General features: G+C 52.2%; 1 protein-coding gene and 1 pseudogene across 6 annotated transcripts in view; both read left to right on the plus strand.

Moving 5' to 3' along the window:
- LOC132334705 (zinc finger protein 850-like) overlaps positions 1 to 19,094 on the plus strand; it is a 1,130,993-nt pseudogene that overhangs the window by 1,053,872 nt on the left and 58,027 nt on the right.
- LOC132334729 (hydrocephalus-inducing protein homolog) overlaps positions 380 to 19,094 on the plus strand; it is a 45,533-nt gene continuing 26,818 nt past the window's right edge. For 4 of the 6 annotated variants that reach the window (XM_059860832.1, XM_059860828.1, XM_059860829.1 and 1 more), the window contains exons 1-6: positions 380 to 606; positions 1,917 to 2,032; positions 4,866 to 5,000; positions 6,392 to 6,591; positions 10,382 to 10,506; positions 11,782 to 11,986. In XM_059860832.1, the coding sequence (XP_059716815.1) occupies positions 4,890 to 5,000; positions 6,392 to 6,591; positions 10,382 to 10,506; positions 11,782 to 11,986 (641 nt within the window). In that variant the 5' untranslated portion in view covers positions 380 to 606; positions 1,917 to 2,032; positions 4,866 to 4,889. Of the gene's footprint in view, positions 607 to 1,916; positions 2,033 to 4,865; positions 5,001 to 6,391; positions 6,592 to 10,381; positions 10,507 to 11,781; positions 11,987 to 17,951; positions 18,186 to 19,094 lie in introns of those variants that run through there. The other 2 variants (XM_059860826.1, XM_059860831.1) reach the window with 2 other exon arrangements.

The raw sequence follows: 19,094 nt of genomic DNA on the forward strand, positions 1-19,094 counted from the left end.
GGGCTGCGGTGGTCACAGCTTCTTTCTACAGTTTTGTCACAATGGGCAGAAAGTCCTTCATAACAATATTTAAGCCATTAGCCATAACATTCCAGTCTCTCCCAAGTCCTGTGAGGAGCAGCTGAGAGAGCAGGGGTGCTTTAGCCTAAAGAAGAGGACATCCACTCTAGCTATTTTTAAGTAATATTTAAGCTACAGCTTTGTCCGTTCTAACTATTATTAATGTTCAGATTTTTAGCTGCAGTATGATCCATCTTTGAATTGCACAACATAGTGAATGGAGATTTGAATGGATAGTTCAGAAAAAGTCCAAGCAGGGGCCTAACAAAGTAGCTACTTACACCAAACAAGCACTTAGCTACTGTTCTGGTTTAAAAAGGAAGTGAGTTTTTTGGGATGCTGTGGTCAAACCAATCGGTACTCAGATTTGAATATTGGCACCTGGTGTGGCCACTGAGGATATGGACACGCCTCTGAGAACTCAGGGGATAAAAGCAGAGAACTGCCAGGAGAAAGTTCTCTTGGTTCCGGTTAGTGAAGAGTCCAGACCTGCCCTGCCCAGCTGCGGGCTGGGCGGGGGAGGGGAAGCCATGTGGCCGGGATGAGGTAGGATGGGCCTTGGACAGAGAAGGGAGGTGAAGGGCCCTGCAGGATGGAAGGGTGGAGGAGCACTGAGAGGCATCGGGCAGCCACCACCCCCCCTCTGGGAGAGAGAGAGAGAGAGAGAGAGCCTGAGCTTGTGCCACCTTGGAATTTGATATCATGTGCTGGCAGCAGGCCCGGCTGAGAAGGAGAAGGGGGGGGGTGCAGCGGGGCTCGGTGAGAAGTCGTGGGAGTTCTGGGCAGGCAGAGGCTGAGATTTTAACCCTTTTCTTGAATGATGGGAATGAATAATCTCAATGAGAAGAGAGATGGAGATGAACTGGGAGGAAATGGGCAAGTGTGATGAAAGTTTGTGCACGTGAAAGATGTCGGAAGAGTTCAGAAGAATCCTAGGTGGGAGGAGAGGATGGAGTGGCCTTTGGCTGGAGTTGTCTTGTATAGCTGTGGACAGAACGTGTTTTTTTCCTGAAACACAAAGGCTGCACTGGGGGGGAGGCAATGGCTTGGAGCCAAGAGAGTGCAGTGATGTTATGTGAAGGAGTGGCATGAACAGAGACGACAGGTGAGGAGGGTGGTAGTGCCCTTGATCTTCAGTGAAGAAGGAGGTCTCGGTTCTTGAGACCCCTCGGCCCCAGGGGGTGAATTGGGGGTGGACATGTGTCCTGAAAATGAGAGACTGTTGCTTTTTTGGAGCTGGGCAAAGCATCCTTAAGAGGGGAACCCTGGAAGCAGCCCTGGTCCAAGCACAGTGGTGAGAGCACTGGGCATGGAAGGAAGAGGGCATGATGGCAAATGTTCTCCGGACAGTGCCACGTGTGACATGGAAACACAAGAGGTTTCAGCTGTGTTTCCTGGGAGAGCCTATGGTACAAGAGATTCTCCTCTCTTCTGATAATCAACTGAGAATTGATTGTCTGAATGGTGGTGGTGATGAACTGAGAGTTGATTATCTGAGGGGTGGTAACTTGATTGAGAATCCAAGGTTTTGTCTTACTGTGCTGTGTTGGAGATTTGGTGGGGCGAAGAGGAATGTGTTTTGGAAGGTTTTCATTCTGAGTTCTATGTGTGTGTTTCTTTTACATCTTGTAAATTAATCCATTTCTTTCCTTTATTCCAAAGCTGGAGCGTGCTTAGCTCTATTTCTGGTCACATCTCACAGCAGACACTAGGGATAATACATTTTCATGGGGGCACTGGCATTGCACCAGCGTCAAACCATGACAGCTACTTTCAAATCATATCAAATTTTTAGCACCAGTATATCTCTTGAATTGGGTTCTGGATTTTCAGAGTTCCATTGTTGCTTCTTCCAGTTTTGTTGAGGCATTGCCACTCATCTGGGAGACCCTCCCTTCAAAATGACTTCTGGAGTCCCAGAGAAGAGCTCGACACCTCATCTTTTGTCCAGGAAAGATTGACATCTTTTACTGTAAGTACCCACTGGGCTGTGTTAAGGCTGCAAACACCCCTGGTGTCCCTGGTCTCCCTGCCCCTGTTGTCCAGCAGTGCTGTGAAGCTGCAGACCCCCTCCCCAGCTCTTTGTGCCATGCTCCTGTTGGTGGGGGCTGTCCTGGTGCAGTAGGGAACAGTGTGTGATGTTTCAGGGTCTTGCCTGGCTGTGCCAGCGGAGCCAAGTGAAACCAATGTACAACTGAAGCCCTGAGCACGTGTTCTGTCCCTTTCCCTTTGCCACAGGAATTCCTTCTGTCAGGCTGGACACTCAGCTGTGCTGCTCTGACCATCCTGCCCTTGGGCACCTGGGCATGTGGTGGGGGGAAGCTCAAACTCTGCCCAAAGCCCTGAGAGCCACAGCTGGTCCCAGCTAGAAGAGGTTCCAAAGCAGCTGTTCTTTCTCAGCTCCTGTGTGAGCACAGGTCCAGCCCTGCAGACGCAGTGTACAGCAAAGCAAGTTATCTGCTGCAGCATGTCCAGAAGAAAATGTCTCAGCGCCTTTGTTCTGCAGGATGGTGGAAATCTTCCTGTGCTGGGAATTCTCCCCTGCTCTTGGTTTGCCCTGTGTTGATGGTATCTATCCCAAAGGAGTTGCCTTCTCTTGCAAGCTCTGGATTGGTGTGAATGTTGAGGGCTGTACAGTTCTTACCTGCTCTCGGGCTTTGCCTTGAGTCTGTACCACATCCTCTGTCTCCTTGGTTAATCTTGGCTCCTCTGCCTCTCTGTCCTAGGTTGACTATGTGATGCTTTTATCCCCAATCGTCTCATTCTGTTTATGCTGAATAGTAAGTTTTGCACCTTTAAGACTTGCTTCAAAGATTGAGGGGGGGAGAGGAGGCGCGCAGTTTGTTTTCAGACACTGAACTCACTCCTACACATTCCTGCTTCTGGACTGCGTGTTTCTGCGGATGAACAGACAGCGGGACAGGGCTCTCTTTTTTTCTTGCTTTTTAGTTAGTTTAGCTAGCTGAGGCAAAGAAGTTCCCTGGACTGTGCTTTTTTTTCCTTTTTTTCCCCTTTCTCTGGACCTGTTCACACCTGCTCTGGACTGAACAACCATAAGAGCACCAGCAGCTCACATCGGTGGGCCGGGCCGGGCCTGGGCCACGGCATTTCCAGCGCCGGAGGGACTGATAAGAGACTGAGTGAGCTGAACTGGAATCTGGGGAGGGGACTTTCTGGGTTTGTCATCTCCTTTGGAGCAGCAAGGGGTTTTATTGTTTAATATTAAGTTTTCTTGTTTAATAAACAGTTTTTTTCCACTTTTCTCCAAGGAAGTATTTTCTCCTGTACCGGTTGGGGGAGGGGTGGTAGAATCCGATTTCCTAGGAGGGCCCTTTGGGGGTTCTCTCCCAAATTTGCCCTGAACCAGGACACTCTCTCAGCCTGTTTGGCTCCCTTTGTGCAGCTCACAGTCAAAGCTCAGGGGCTGAGTCTTCTCCACTTTATGCTGGAATCACTTTTCAATAACAGCATTGTCACTGCAGGAGCTGTGTTCTGAAAGAGCCCTGCAATCAGACAGATGTAGCAGAAGTAGTGAGAGGCCTTTAGGTGCCACTTCAGGCTCCTGCCACTTCATCCAGCTCTGCTCAGCTTTTCCAAAAGCAACACAGTGCTCTGCTTTCCCTTTGGAGAACCACAGCACACCAAAGCCATGTGCTCCTGGAGGTTTTCCCCTTCACTTGAAGAAATTGTGATTGTTTTGCAGTTTCCCAAGAGAGTTGAGAGGAAGAAAGTAGAAAAATGTCAGCAGTTGTGTTCCAGTGTAAAGAGGAAAAGAGAGACCATTGGAATTTCAGTCAGGGAAAGATTTTCTCAAGTGAGGCTTGTGCCAAGAGTGGGCTGGTGGGAAGAGACAGGAGGGAGTCCAAATCATTGGTTTAGACTTTTGGAGAACATTTTGGTGCTTGGGGGTTGATATCTATGAGCTAGAAAATGCATGTTTGCTGGGTCTGTGTATCCCAGAGGGCAGAGCCTGGCCTGCTGGCTGGAGTTAGGAATGCCCAGCAGCCCAGCTTGCCTGCACAGGCAGCAAGAAGGCCTGGAGAGCCAAGATTGGCTTTTCATCCTGGAACCACACTGTCAGTCAGTGCTGGTCATGTTTCTCCAGGCAGAAAATGCCTTTGAGGCCCATAGTCAATAGTCACAGCCTCTCAGTGTTTCTGTCACTTTTGGCAAGCTGATTGCTCTCATGGTTTTATGATTCTTCCTTGCTGCTTTACCGCCCATTTAAATTCTCTTTGCCATCTACTTGTTTTAGGAGTTGTCTTGCTGTGTTCTTTCTTTTGCTTTTCAGGTTTGCTTTGATTCCCATTAAGGCCACAGTGTTAGGCCTCCCCTCTTGCTGCTCTGCCTGCTTGGCTGTATCCCCAGAACGTCCCTACCCAAACCTGATCTGCTAGAAGGGAATTTCTTCCTTTCCCCAGGACAATGTGCTGTTTTGCTTTTAGGTAGCACATTCCCCCTCTGGAACATGACTACTGCATGGCTGTGTGCAGGCAGAAGCCAGCAGGTTTTTGGCCTTGATGAATATGCAGATGACTTGGTTCAGGTGCTCTGTCTCCATCTGGCTGGTGCTGACCTGCTCGGCCCTTCCTTCCCAGCAGGCACTGCCTTACTGGCCCTGGCCAGAATGCTGGAGCCAGACAGAAGGGATTTGAGTTCAGCCTTGTGAATGATGTGCCTGTGCCTGCAGAGCTGAAAGTGCTTTGGGAAAGGGGCCAAGGAGGGATGTCAACAGGGCATGGACAGGTCTCCTCTCATCCTGTTTCCACAAGTGGCAAAATCATTGTTCCATGTCTTTGCTGCAGTTTCCTCAGGTGGTGAAGGTCTCCATGGAGAGCTCCTCTTACTTCCAGCTCACGTGCTCCAGCGATGTGTTCCGTGTCGTGCCGCCGGGCGCCTCTGCCCCTGTGCGCATCCACTTCAGCCCCGGCGAGAACAAGGTGAGACTGGAGGAGCCAAAGCACAGAATGATCTCCACAGCCACTGTTTTCCCTGCACTGTGGGTCCAGCCCATTGCATGCTGTGAGCCTGGCTCCAGTCCATGGGCAGGCAGCCTGCAGCCAGTCACACCTTGGCACGTGCTGTCAGGCACTGCAGCCAGGCCTGGCAGGCTCTGCTTCCCCTCCCTGCACATTCCTGAGCATTGCCAAGGGAAGATGCACAGGGAACAGGATGGAAAAGGACAGAGGGCTGTTGATAGATCTTTGGCCATCTCTAGGTACAGTGGAAGGGATTTAATTGTTATGGAAAATGCTAGAGGAACAAAGAGGTCAGAGAGCTTTCCTCCTTCCTGACTGCCAGCAGCTTCCCTGCCTCACCCTGGGCTGGAGCAAAGACGGTGCTTTTTCACCCCCTCTGTTCTGCAGCCTTGCAGCTGTGCTGTCCCAGAGCACAAGTGACTATGGTACAGCTGCAGGACCAGGGCAGAGGATGTGCTGTGCCTGTGAGCGTGGCCTGGCACAGGCACACTGGGCTCTGGGTGCCCTTGGTCAGCAGGAGGTTGCTGAGCTGCAGGGGACTTGGACACCTGCCTGAAGGAGCTCGTGTAGGGCAGGTACAAGCTGCAGGCAGAGCTGTGAGCCCAGATCCCGTGGCAGTGACACTGCTGTGGCTCTGTCTTCATGCCTGTCCCTGTGCTTGCTCTGTCAGCTGGCACCCATTCCATGCCAAAGGTGCTTTTCTGGGGAGGTTTGAACAGCTGTGCTGGGATCTGGAGGCTTGTTCATACAGAAGGGTTTAGGAGATGGCATGGAAGGGAGGAAGCATTGCCGGGAAACAAAGAGAGGTCCTTTCCAACAGCATCCTGCTGCCTCTTAGCACTGTTCTCCTCCTTACTTGGTTGGAGAGGCAAAGTTAGAGGGGAGTTCTGAGCCAAGTGATGTTTCTGCACCAGGCCAGAGGTGCAGGAGTGCTTTGGGTGCAGCTATTTTCTCATCTTCCTTTTGCTGCTTAGAGTCAGTTTAACACTTTGTCCTATTCTCAAACAGTGGGAATATAGAAACCTAAGGAGGAATGTCCTGTGTTCCCTAGCTCCATGTTCCTTAGAAGGGACTTAGGAATTATTTATCATCATTAAAATTTAGAGTAAAAATTGTGGTGGCCTAGGGCAGTTCTCTGGATGACCCAAGTGACAAAAGAGCTTAATGCCACTGAGACAGGTTTTGCAAAGTACACTGGTGCCTTTAAAATGTGACATATCAGTAGAACTTAGTGTTCATTTTGGGGTGGAATAGCTAAATTGATGCCCTTGAAGGGTTCTAGGAAATGGTTTTTCTTCTGCCATGGGGATGGCACTAAATGCCCTGTGCTGAGGCAGTTTCTTTTCCTGCAGGATTATTCCCATGAGCTCATCTGTGTCACTGAAAGGGAAAGGATAGTTGTGCCAATTCGGGCCATTGGTGCCCGAGCTATCCTGGACTTCCCTGCCCAGCTGGACTTCTCCAAGTGTCCGGTCAAGTGCAGCACCCAGAAGACTCTGCTGGTCTGCAATGTCGGAAACCAGGCAGCTCGTTACCAGCTGAGCACCCAGAGGTCAGGATCTGTCCTTGCACAAAACACCTTTGGGTGATAACAGGGCTGGGGAAGAGCACCAAAAGGAGCCAGAGCAGCCCTGCAGCCTGGCTGGAAGTGAGCAGGATGGAGGACATCTGCTCTCGCTTTCCGTGTTCTGAGCAGGATGCAGCCTTTGAGCTTTCTCTGGCCCCGCTTTCCTGGAGGCTGCTGGAACATGTTGGTAGCTGGCTTGCACCCTCCTGAGCACAAGCAGCTTCTGAAATGCTTACTCAGCAGTGTTGGCCAAATAGGCCCATTCTCTGGGAGGCCACAGGCATGTGGCTTTCCAGTGCTCCTCTCATGAGATGCCCAACATGAGCTGTGCTGCAGGCAGTCGGTGCAGTTCCTGCTACTAAAGCTGTTCTGATTTCCCTTGCCAGCTGGGAGCATCAGTCCCCTCTTCTGCTCCATGATGAACCTTTGAAAGCCAGTTTAAAATTTCAAACAGATGATTTAAATCTCTGAATAAGGTTTTGCCCCCTTTCATTGAGATTTCTTTTTTCTTTTTTTCTGAAGTCCCTGTGTTTCTGCTGTTTTTTCATTTTGGTTTGTGTTAAATGTTTGCCAAAAGATTATTAATTCTTCATTGGGAACTTTGATGAAGGTTGAGCTCTTTCAATGCCTCTCAATATACCACCAGCCCATAGGTACTTCCTGCACAGGTGTGTAGGAAATATGAGACATTTAGTGAAGATGTCAAAAGAATTTGGGCTGATTTAGAAGATTAAAGCATAGAATAACTTTTCCAGAGGGGACCTCTGGAAATCTTCTGAGCAAACACACTGCTCAAAGCAAGAGCAGTGTCTGGGGATTGCAAGGTGCCATTGGGAGATCTGGACCTGCCTTTAGATGCAAGCAAACAAACTTCCCAATGGACCTAGTTTAAAAGCAGAAGAAAACAACCTATTAAAACCCCTCCATACCTTCTCTTTTTTGCCTGTTGGGTGCAGTAGTGATTCATTGAAAGGACAGATCTAATAGGATGGGAACTATCTTAAGGAATAGCTCACAATGAACAGATAAAAGGCCAAAATTTAGCCTGCTTGCCCCATCTCTTGGCACTGGTTTTCATTTGGTTATTACAGTGTCAGGGATGTCTCCTTCACAGCTCTTCTATCTCTGGGCTCAGGGTGCAGCTTAGTGATGTTGGCTGAAATTCAGAGGAGTAGAGCTTGTGTCCTTGGGTTTTGGGGAGCCAGGTCTGTGTGAGAGATGACTGCTACAGCAGGAACAGAGGAGTCTGGTGGGTACAGCCCAGGGTGGGATGTAGGAGAGGCAGGGGCTGAATTGCACTCCGTTTTTCAGTCCAGGAAACAGAGTCCTGAATTTGGCTGGATCCTCTTCTCCTGATAATTTGAAAATAAGAAGATACCTTCTTTCTCAGGCAACCCCTGAAGTCACCCCCAGGAGTGTTATTGCCATCCTGCCATCTGAGGGCAGGAGCATGTAACATGGGGCAGAGGTGGGAATGGAATGGAATGGAATGGAATGGAATGGAATGGAATGGAATGGAATGGAATGGAATGGAATGGAATGGAATGGAATGGAATGGAATGGAGTGGAATGGAATGGAGGCAGTGCTGAAGTGTGGCCAGGGATTCCCTTAAGTGGTAGCTTCTCTGTTCCAGTGAAATTTCTGGCAGAAGAAGAAGAACAAAATCATGTGCCTTGCCCCCAGGAGGCACTGATCCCCTCGAGCCCCAGCAGAGAGCTGCAGCAGTCCTGGCATCACCCCTGGGGCGGATGCAGGAGCTCTGGGGCTGCTGGGGCCTTGTCTTTCCTCCCCTCTCTCCAAAGCCTGACGTCCAGCACATAAACATTGCTGGCCCAAGGCTTCTCTATCAGCCAGCAGTGATGTTCTCACCAGTGGGAATGGGAACAGGTTAGGCCCATCATTGCAGCAAGAGGACCTTAATGAGCAGAACCTGAAGCAAGTTCATCAGCTGTCACTGCTGACATGAGCAAAGTTCAGCTTTTCAGATGTTCTCCTTATTTTTGTGTGTGATGGTTCATCACGAAAGTCCCCAGAACACACTTGTAAGTGACAGATTGACCAGCAACAAAGCACCAAGGCCAGGAACTTTTGTTTCCTCAGTGGGGCTGTAGAAGAGCACAAAGCCCAGCAGCTGCTGGGCAGAAGCACATTTCCCCTGAGCTGTCCCTGAGCGTCAAAGCACAGAGTCTTGTGTTTTTCAGGCAAGAGCTGTTCACCTGGTGACCAATCCTGATTGCTCCTGTTAAATCCAAAGTGCACCAACACATTTGCAGAAGCATTTCCAACACATTGCACAGAGTTTGTCAGGTGGGCCAAGCCAACAGTTACCAGCCTGGATGACAACCCAGAGTCCCAGACTGCATTGCTGGTAAACACACAGAAACCTCCTGTTCTGCTTCCTTGGTGTGCTCCTGCTCATGGTGCTTCATTGAGCTGGGATTGGACCCTTCAGACTGTACATGGCATCCTCCTTTTGGGTTTCCATGTCACTGTATTGCTCTAATCTGCATTTGCATTCTTTCAGAGTTTTGATTGCTCCTTTTCTTAGGGCAGCTTTCATTGAAGTGCTGATGAAATGTGCCCTTTTAGGCTAGATCAGGATGTTTTCAAGGTAAAAGAAACCAAAGAACCACACTGCAAATTCAGCAGTAATTATTCCTTGGTCTTCAAGGGAAAGTTCCTTCTCCCTGTCTGATTCCTAGGCTGTAATATCCCAGGACAGGTAGTGCCCTAACATTTGCATCTCTTGAGGTGAGTTCTATAAACATCAGAAAAGGAGAAATTCCTGAGGCACTCAGTGTCAAGTTGTGCATGCAGGTAGCTCTGAACCCTCTCTGTGCTCTTCACAAACCATTCTCTGATGGGATTGCTGGCAGTGGGACCCTTGAGTCTCATTGCAGAGGGCAGGATGCAGAGTATGGGGGAGGTGAGGTCATTTTATCCCACAGCATCTTGTGGGGGCTGGATCTCCTCAGAAGTGGCTCAGTGGCTGTTTCTGACCCTGCCCTGTCTTCTGCTGACTGTGGTTGGTTTGCTCCCTGCATGCCCAAATGTGAAAAAAGCCAATCACTTGTGTTAAAGTTTTAAAAGTTTAACAGTAATCAAATAGTTCTAAAAAGAGTAATAAAAATTAGAGCAATAAGAATTTGGACAATCAGAGTTAGGACAATAAAGGGACAATAAAAAAGCAAAGAATTAAGGACATCCAGGCATTCTGCTCTGCCACAGAACAGGTTTTGCTAACAAAGGATTAATCCTTAAAAGCAATAGCCTGTTGCATATTCATATATCTCATACACAATGCAAACATTCCTTTCAAACTAAGGATTTTTCTGTTTATTGTCAACTTCCCCCCTCATCTTGTAATCAGTCATCTCAGTCCCCATGAAGCCTGATTCTTCCTCATAGGGGGGCAGTAGTTCTTCTCTTGGGATTTTGGGTGTCCTGTTGCTGTTATCTCTGTTTAAATCATTTCTTGATTTTCTTGTTCATTTCTTGAGATAGTTAGAAAAAATATCTTACATCACGTAGTTTCTATTTTAATATGATGTTCTAGCCTAAAACTACATTTAACACACTACTTAAAAGGGATTAATACAGTACTACAAAACAATTTCCCAACCTAACACATATTATATTCATTTTAGTATTTGCAAACAGTCTATCGTATAATGTGCATTTTTCACACCAAGTGAGCTGAGGTGAGCTGCAGTGCAGAAGGAATCTCATGCCCAGGTGTCTCCCCGAGCCCTGATCCCTCTCTTAGTGTTGCAGTCCTTTCTCCATGTCACCAGCCATAGGAATTCTGGACGCTGGTGACACCATGCAGGTGACAGTGGGATTTCACCCGCTGACCACCGGTGACCACTGCGGGTCCCTGGCAGTGTGCTGCAGCACAGGTGAGTGCTGGGCCCTGCACGGGCACAGGACAGTTCTCCACCATCACTCCCTGTTGTCCCATCCCCCTCCATTCCCTCCTGAGGTCCCTCCCCTGTTCCAGCTTTACCCCAAAGCAAACTGAGAACTCCTTGGTATTTAGGGGCTTGATCAAGTGGATCCCCTCTAACAGGGCTAAGAGTTTTGGACTCCTGTTTTGCTGGGAGTTGCTGAGTGGAGGAAGGAGGAACCCTGATTCTCCACTACCATGTGGCTATGCCTGGCTGAAATTTTATTTCATTCTTGGGCAGTGCTGTAGGTGAGGTGTGAGGTTTCCATCAGATTCTCTCCAATGCAATGGATTGCTTGCACACCTCTGTCCCATATGCTGCTTCTCCACTGGCTTGTCACAGACCCTTTTTCTATGTTGCCCTCTACACATATATTTAGCTCCTGTCTAATAACATTCTCAGGCCCTCGAGTTCCTGTTTGGTGACAAATCAAATTTTTCCTTGTCCCCATTTCCCAGGCAGTTCATGCTGTTTCAAACCTCTCATATCTATCTCCTGTTTGATTTCTAGACTGAGGAATCCCATTCAGCCTTCATATGGAAGCTGCTCTGTGTTAATCTTTCCTTAAACGTATTAATCTTTCCTTTGTCTGTTTTTTATTTCATTTGAAATGCTGCAGCTTGGTTTTTGAGATCAGAACAATATAAAATATTTCAAGACTGGTGCTGCTGTGGGTTTGATGATGATGATTTTCATGGTGTTCATTTTGTAGTGGTTTGTCAAATTGCAGAGCCAGGCTGGTTGTGTTTCCTTGCCTGTGTCCCCTCCTGCTGTGGGCTGTCACTTGTTCCTCTGGGCCTCCTTTTGCTGCCCACATGCTCCCAGGCGTGTTTGCTGGTCAGCAGCAAGGGATCCAAGGGATCAGGAGAGACAAGAGTCTCGTGGGATGCCCAGGGGAGACCCTGGGCAAGCCAGGACTGAACAGGGCCCCTCAGTGTGATCTGAGTGGGTCACTGGAGCACATCTGACAAATCTCACTGTGCATACTGTCATCTTGGGGCCAAATCTCTACAAATGCTCTCAGAAATAAGGTGGTTTAGGAGGTGCCCAGGACACCCTCACGCTGCGCACACAGAGCTGTCAGGACGTGATAAATGGACTGATCCACAGAACTGCTAACACAGCTAAAAGCTGTGACATTTCCTTCTGTGACCTGTGGTTTGCTCTGTTCCTTGTGTTTCCATCAGCAACTGAGCTGAGCAAAGTCTCCCCTTTGCTTTGTTCCAGGTGAAGAAAATATCCACACAAACCTCCGCGGAGATGCTGTAGAAGTCAATGTTGGGTTGAGCACAAATTCCGTGGAGCTTGAGAAGACTTTCATCACCATGTCAAGCCACAAAACCATGTTCATTGAAAACAGGAGTAACATCGCAGCCCACTTCCAGTGGAAGGCTTTTCCTACTGAGGAAGGAGAGATTGAAGAGAAGAGGAGGTTGGTGTGAAAGATGCATTTCAGTGCGATCCATGGCCCAAGACTGAAACTGATGCGTGGCCTGAGGGGGGTGTTGGTGCTTCTGAATGGTTTAGGCCAAGTAAACCATGCCTGGCACTGGGGTGTGTGTCCCTGGGTTTCAGGAGCTCAGCACTTGACATTCCAGTTCCATTGATACTCCAACCAAAGGATGGCATTTTGGGAAGGGAAGATTCGTTGCGATGACTGGATTTCTTTAAGTTCTAATTGGGCTTTTGCCTCTCTAATCTTCTTCCTACATCACCTGGCAACATCCTTAAACAGTTCACCCTCTTTCCGTAGGGGATACACCCTCTTGTTTTCCCCTTAGTTCCTTCAAAAGCTCCTTGCCCATCCAGGCTGGTTGTCTTCCCCGTCAGCTTGTCTTCCCACCCACAGGGACAGTCTGTTCCTGTGCCTTCCAGACTTCTTTCTTGAAGTATGTCCATCCTTCCGGGACCCCTTTGTTTTTAAGGGCTGTTGCCCAGGGTACTCTCCAAATCAGTCTCTTGAACAGGCCGGATCTGCCCTCCAGAAGTCCCCAGTGGAAGTTTTGTTGATGGCCCTCCTTGTTTCACCAAATATTGAGAGCTCTGTTATTTCACAGTCACTGTACCCCAGACCGTGGTGAACAGATGAAGTTCATTTAGTCATTAGGGAATTTCCTGGTGATATCCAGTACCTGGACCCCAGGGACGCCTTCGGGAAGGGCGTGTGGCCCCCAGCGCCGACCGCTGCCGGCGTGCCAAGGGGCAGAGTGTGCAAACGGAGCGTGCCCTGCGAGAGGCCCCCATCGGTAATGATCCTTCCACAGGTTCACCTACGGAAACCTTGTTACGACTTTTACTTCCTGTAGATAGTCAAGTTTTACCGTCTTCTCGACGCCACCCAAAAAGCCTCATCGATCGCGACAGGGGCCCCACGGCCACGGTCCGGGGACAACACCGGGAGCACGGGGGGTGCCGCCACCCACCCACAACCGAAGGCTCCCTTCAGCTAGGCAACGGCAGGACCGGACCACCGGGCCGGGAAGGGGGTTCTCAGCCCCCTTCGGATAGGGAACCCCATCCGAGCGTGTGAGAAAAGTGCTACCGACCGGGCCACGGGCCACCGGCTTTCGCCCGCCTCGCGGCAGTCAGCTTCCCCCCCCTCCAGGAAAAAACAAACGGAAATAAAATACGGGGTGGGGAAGGCACGACACAAAGGCACATGGCAGCGCACGTTCGGCAACGATCCGTGCTAGCCACGGGGGCCGTGGGCCCGGGCCGGGGGTCATGGCACGCGCCTCTCGCTCCCCCACCAGCGCCCACCAGCAATCTCGGCGCTCTCCCTTCTCTCTCTCCATCCACCATCGCTTCCACTGTGGGCTCGCGCACTTTCGTCGCGCGCTTCTCGGTGCCGTGTCTCAGAGCCGCGAGAGATAAAAAAAAAAAACCCACGGAGGCCGGGTGGGCACACCCCTACTTTGACAGCACCCCGGCATGCCTAAGGAAAAAAAACCCACAGACCCGGGTGGCAACCCAGCCCGCCCAGCATAAGCGGCTCATTCGATCCGTCCACGACCGAGGTGGGCGAGGCGCCACTGCCTTGCCCGGGACCTTCCAGAGGGCTCTCTGTCAGGTTCCGGGTCCGTGCTAGGGCTGGCTGGCCACCGCGGCCCGCGTCGGCGCCCCTGAAAAATTCCGACCGCCACGCGGGTCCCCGGCTTAAGGCCGAAGAAGGGGGAACGGCCTCAACAACACAGGGCCGGGGCCGGGGCGCCGCCACCCCGGCTCCGCGCCTCACGGGGCGACCGCCGTCACCGAGCCCCTCGAGCCAGGTGGTGGGCCAAGGCCAGGCCGCATGCCCCACGGCATGTTTCCGCCGCCCTTCTGACACCCTGGACACGCTGGCCAACAGGTCGGGAGCAGGGAACGGGATGCCACCACCTTGGCCCACCAGGCGGCACTCAGGGCTCTCGGGCAAGGCCCGGGAAAAGGCCCGGACGCGTCCAGCCTCGGCTGCCGGCCGCCGAGGCGGACCGACAGCCCAAAAAGCCAAAAACCGTGCCCGCTGAGTGGGCCCTGGCTTAGGGCCAGGCAGAAAAGGGATGTGGCGCCGCCGCCTCGCCCGCCGCCGGTTACCCAGGGTGGCCGTGCCCCCTTCAGAGAGCCAACAGAAGCCGGGCCTGAGCGGGACACGCCGGCAGCCTCATCTTTCTGCCTCGCCTCGGCCGGCGAGCGGCTCTGCAATCGTCTTCCGCCCTTCTCTCTCGCCTCTCAGCGCTCGTCTTCCGCCCTTCTCTCTCGCCTCTCAGTGTTTGTCTTTCGGCCTTCTCTCTGGGTCTTTTTCAGGATCCTCTCTCGCCCCTTCTCTCTCGGCCTCTCAGGATCCCCTCTCAGCGCCCTTCTCTCTTGGCTCTCCAACTGTACCCACTTCCCTGGGCAGGACGGGAGCCGGGACGAAGCCACGCAACTCGTCCCGGCTAGGCAGAGCTCCCTTCGCCCCGGTGACCGCGGGCACAGCTGCCCCGCTCTGCCTCAGACACAGGCACTGGCTCAACCTGCGGGGATGCGGCCCGTCACCTCGCTCCCATAGTACGGACAGACGAGTCCAAAGGCACCGACGCCTCCAAGAGGACAAATGGAACTCGACCGGGAAGGCGCGCCGCCGCAGGCCGCCTGCTACCATGACATCGCTGGAGGCGGCCGCCAACAGCGACCCCTTGGTGAACTTCTGCGGCCGGCCGCGACAACAGGTCTACCCGGCGCCTGCCAAAATCGGACTAAGTCCCGCCGGAGCGAGGTAGACCTGTTGTCCCCGGTGGGCCCCCGCTGCCCGGGAACTGCGCTGACCCCCGGCGGCCCGGCACCAGGGTAGACCTGGTGTCCGCCCGGGGAGCTGGAGTAGACCTGGTGCCCAGCTAGGAGCTGGGATAGACCTGTTGTCCGCCTGGGCAGCCGGGGTAGACCTGGTGTCCGCTGGGGAGCCGGGGTAGACCCGAGGTCCGCCGGGGCAGCAGGGTAGACCTGTTGTCCACCACAGCAGCCGGGGTAGACCATGTGCCCACCCGGGGATCCGGGGTAGACCTGGTGTCCGCCGGGGAGCCAGGGTAGACCTGTTGTCTGCCCAGGGAGCTGGGGTAGACCTGTTGTCCACCGCAGCAGCCAGGATATACCTGTTGTCCGCCGTGGCAGCCAGGGTAGACCTGGTGTCCGCCGGGGAGCCAGGGTAGACCTGTTGCCCGCCTGGGAAGCTGGGGTAGACCTGTTGTCCGCCCGGGGAGCCAGGGTAGACCTGGTGCCTGCTGGGCAGCCTGGGTAGACCTGTTATCTGCTGCAGCAGCTGGGGTAGACCTGGTTTCTGCTGCGGCAGCCAGGGTAGACCTGGTGTCCACCGCGGCAACCGGGGTAGACTTGGTGTCCACCTGGGGAGCCAGGGTAGACCTGGTGCACTCCAGGCAGCCAGGGCAGACCCGGTGTCCGCACGGGGCCGCCCGCCGCCCAGGCGCCTCGCCAAGCCCCCGGCGGCCCCAGAGTCCGGTCAACGACAGGAGCCGGGACCGGGCCAGAGCCGGGCTACACCGGTTGTCCCCCAGTCGGCACCCGCCGCCGGGCGCCTCCCCATGCCCGGTGACCCCGTTGCTGGGGTAAGCTCACAGACTCATAACGGCCCGGAGCCGGAGGGCTCTATCAGCCCCTGTCCCACCCAATGAAGCCCCCACTATCAAGAGCCATCCGTCTTTTCGATTTTTTTTTTTTGCTGTTTTGGGAGGGGTCTTTTTGTTTTTGTTTTTGGGGTGGAGTGGGTTGAGGGGGGGTGGCTTTCTTCTTTGCTTTGCTTTGCTTTGGTTTTTGGGTTGTGGGGTTTGTGGGGGTTTTTAGGGGGGGCAGTTTTTTTGGTGGTGTCGTCCCCCCCTCCCCCCGGTTCCTTTGCCTTTGTTTGATGCCGAGTTTAGAGGTTGGGGGATTTTTTTTGGGCAGCGGGGTGGGGGGCTTGTGGTTTGGATTTGGGTTTTCTTGGGTTTTTGCCCCCCCCTTTTTCTTTTCTCCTTTCCTGAAAGAACGGCTGTTCTGTTTGCTTGGAAGGAGAAACCTATCCGGGGGGTGGGGAAAAAAAAAAATAACCCCAATATTGGCAAATGTTATTTATTTTCCTTTTGTATCCAGCGCGCTACCAGCTGAGCCGACGGGCAGCCTGTGCCCTGTGCTCTACCTGCTGCTGACACACCCAAGTGTCAAAAGAGCACCCCCACCCCATCCCGTCCCCTCACCTTTTTCAGGGGGGAAGGAGGACGTGGGAGCGGGCAAGTGGGCCCTCCAGAGCAGGACACACCATGAGGCGCGCGTCGCCCGCCTGACACGCGCTTGCAGGCCCAGCCTGGGCCATGGGCCCGGGCGTCCCATGGGGGGGGTCGGTCTGCCCGGTAGTCGGCGCCCAGGGGGCGAGGGCAGCCCGAGACAACAGGTCTGCCCTGGGTCTCTGTAGGCTTAGTCCGGCCGGGACAACAGGTCTACCCCATGCTCCCCAGAGGCCAAGTCTAGCCGGGACAACAGGTCTACCCTGTGTCATCCAGAGGCTAAGTCCCACCTTGGACAACAGGTCTACCCCAGGGCTGGACGCCTGGCCGAGGGGCGGAGGGACAGGGCCCGCTCCGTCCCTCGGCAGGTCGAGGAGACCCGGTGCACCTGGCACCCGCCAGCACGGACAGGAGGGCTCGGCCCGGGCCAGCTGGGGCAGCCGCACGAGCTCTCTCTTAGAACCGGCAGCGCGGTGCGCGGCGCCTGTGGCCTCGCCACTGCTGCCACTGGCCGCCCGGCCAGATTTTTATGAATTAAAAAATCTCTGTCCCTACTTACTATGAGCTACCTAACTGGCTTGTGGCTTCCCTACCAACCTAGCTACCATCAAGTTTATTGGAAAATATACAAAAACGTATAAAACCTTTTACAAAAATGAAATACAAAGAAAAATAGTACAAACAACAAAAACAAATCTACAAGAAAATTCAAAATACAAAAACAATACAAAAAATCATCTACCCTGGTAATCTTCTGGCCCTACTGGCAAACATATGTACAATGTCCACAGATGATTGAAGCGCTTCTGTGGATAAAGTCTTTGCTACCAACTCCTGCCTCGATTTAGGGAGGCCAAGAGTACTCAAAAGTTCAGAATTTCCCTTGTACCATTTTCCCCGTGCCCCAAGGGGAAAGCCCATGAAAACAATGTCCTTTGCATTGGTGAGGTTTCGTACCTCGGTTTCCAAATGTTTGTACTTGTTCACTTTCTCTGCAGCGGCTTCTTCCAGGGAAGATTTGGTTGCTTTGTATCGTATCGTCACATCCACGACAAGTGCACGAGTGTCTTTCACAAATATCAGGTCTGGTTTGTACAGTTCTTTGGTGGCATCCCTTATGTGCGGTTCTTTGTACACTACCCAGTCCCTCTTCTGCGCCTCCTCAATCAGCCTCTCACAGATGTGATTGTGCCTCTTGATTCGGGCGTCCTGCGTCACTGGGCAAAAGCCGACGATGTGGGCCCACGTTTCAATGTCTGCAGCGCAATGTCTACATGAATTGATGGAACTATCCTCTCTACCCCGTGAGAGAAATTCTCTCGTGGGGTAGACGTTGGCCCTGAGTTGTAATGCAGTGAGGAGTTTCCTGTGAGGTATGCGTCAATAGTACTGAAGCCAATCGTTACTAATTTTATCACTTTCAAAATTCCTAATTCCACGGCCCTGGGACACTAATTTGGTCCATTTTTTGAATTCCTTTCTCCTCCAATCACATGGTTTAGGAAATTTGCTTTTCAGGCTCGGTGCTTCCCACTCCGAAGTTGTGTCTGCACTGTTGGATGGTTCTGTCACCGGCAGTGCTTCCCAAATCGAGGGCGTCTTCTCGCTTTCCCCTCCAGCTTGAGTCCATAGTTTCTTATACATTTGTTCCATTTGATCTTTCTCTAGGAAATTCTTCATTGTCTCATCCAAGGACTGTGCAATCCGATGCAGCCTTCGGGCTTGCACACTGGGGATCAGCCCTGCCAATTTGGTAACACCCAAACCGCCGTCCTTCGTGCTCGAGTACAAGATGGCATCGCAGGTGCACGAGGGCAGGTGCAGCCAGTCCTTGACCGCAGTTCGGATTTTTTGGTCCAGGGCTTCGAGGGCCCCTGCCTTCAGTTCTGAGTGGTCTGCCAGGTAGGTCAGTCGAGGGGTGGTGTATGTTTTGAGGATATCCAGCTTTTGCAGAAGTTTAAGTGGAGCTTGATCGATTCGTTTGAGCCAGAAGTCTAGCTTCGCCGAGAGATCGGGTTTTGCTATCCCAGTCCAGGGGTCAAACTGCAGGCCGAGGTACTTCTCAGATTCTCCGGGGTCAATCATGTTCAGGGGTGTGCCGTTGATGGTCCAAGCAGCGCAGTTATTGACGGCGTAAGAATCCTTAGTGGGCTTGATGTAAAAGCCGTGGCATTTTTCCCCCTGTGTTTTGAGACCGGTGAGATTGCAGAAGGTCTCTAGTATTGCGATGTTCGCTTTCGTGCTTTCCCAGGAGTCGCTCAATAAAACCAAGTCGTCTGCAAATGCCATTGCTGTGATGCTGCTGCCGTCTCGTTGGTATCCTTTGCCACACTCTTCCAGCTTGCCCAACAGGGGCTCTGTTGCTAGGGTAAATAAAAGGGGGAATAGTGGGTCACCTTGCTTTACTCCCACCTTGATTTGGATTTTGTCCGTGTGTGCGTTCCTTTTTGTGGTGACATACGTACTGATGTTCTTGTACATATTGTTCACCAGGCCGAGGATGTGGGGATCCACTTTTCTTTGTTGCAAAGCATGTATGATGTGCTGGTGGCTTACTGTATCAAAGGCCTTGGCAATGTCCATAAATACAACACCCAGCGGTCTGTGCTCTCTTTTGGCAGTCCGAATTATAGTCTGAAGGAGTTTCAGGTTCTCGGAGCATCCTGCTGCTCTGATAAAGCCTCTTTGCCTTGGGTTGAGGGGGCACGCATTACTCAGCCTGGCTGTTATGATCCTGGAGATGAGTCTCAGCAAGATGGAACCGATCGTGATAGGCCTCCAGTTCTTATTGTCCTTTAAACGGTCCGGTTT

This window comes from Haemorhous mexicanus, chromosome 16 (genome assembly GCF_027477595.1).
Source record: "Haemorhous mexicanus isolate bHaeMex1 chromosome 16, bHaeMex1.pri, whole genome shotgun sequence".
In the NCBI taxonomy this organism is placed as follows: Eukaryota; Metazoa; Chordata; class Aves; order Passeriformes; family Fringillidae; genus Haemorhous; species Haemorhous mexicanus.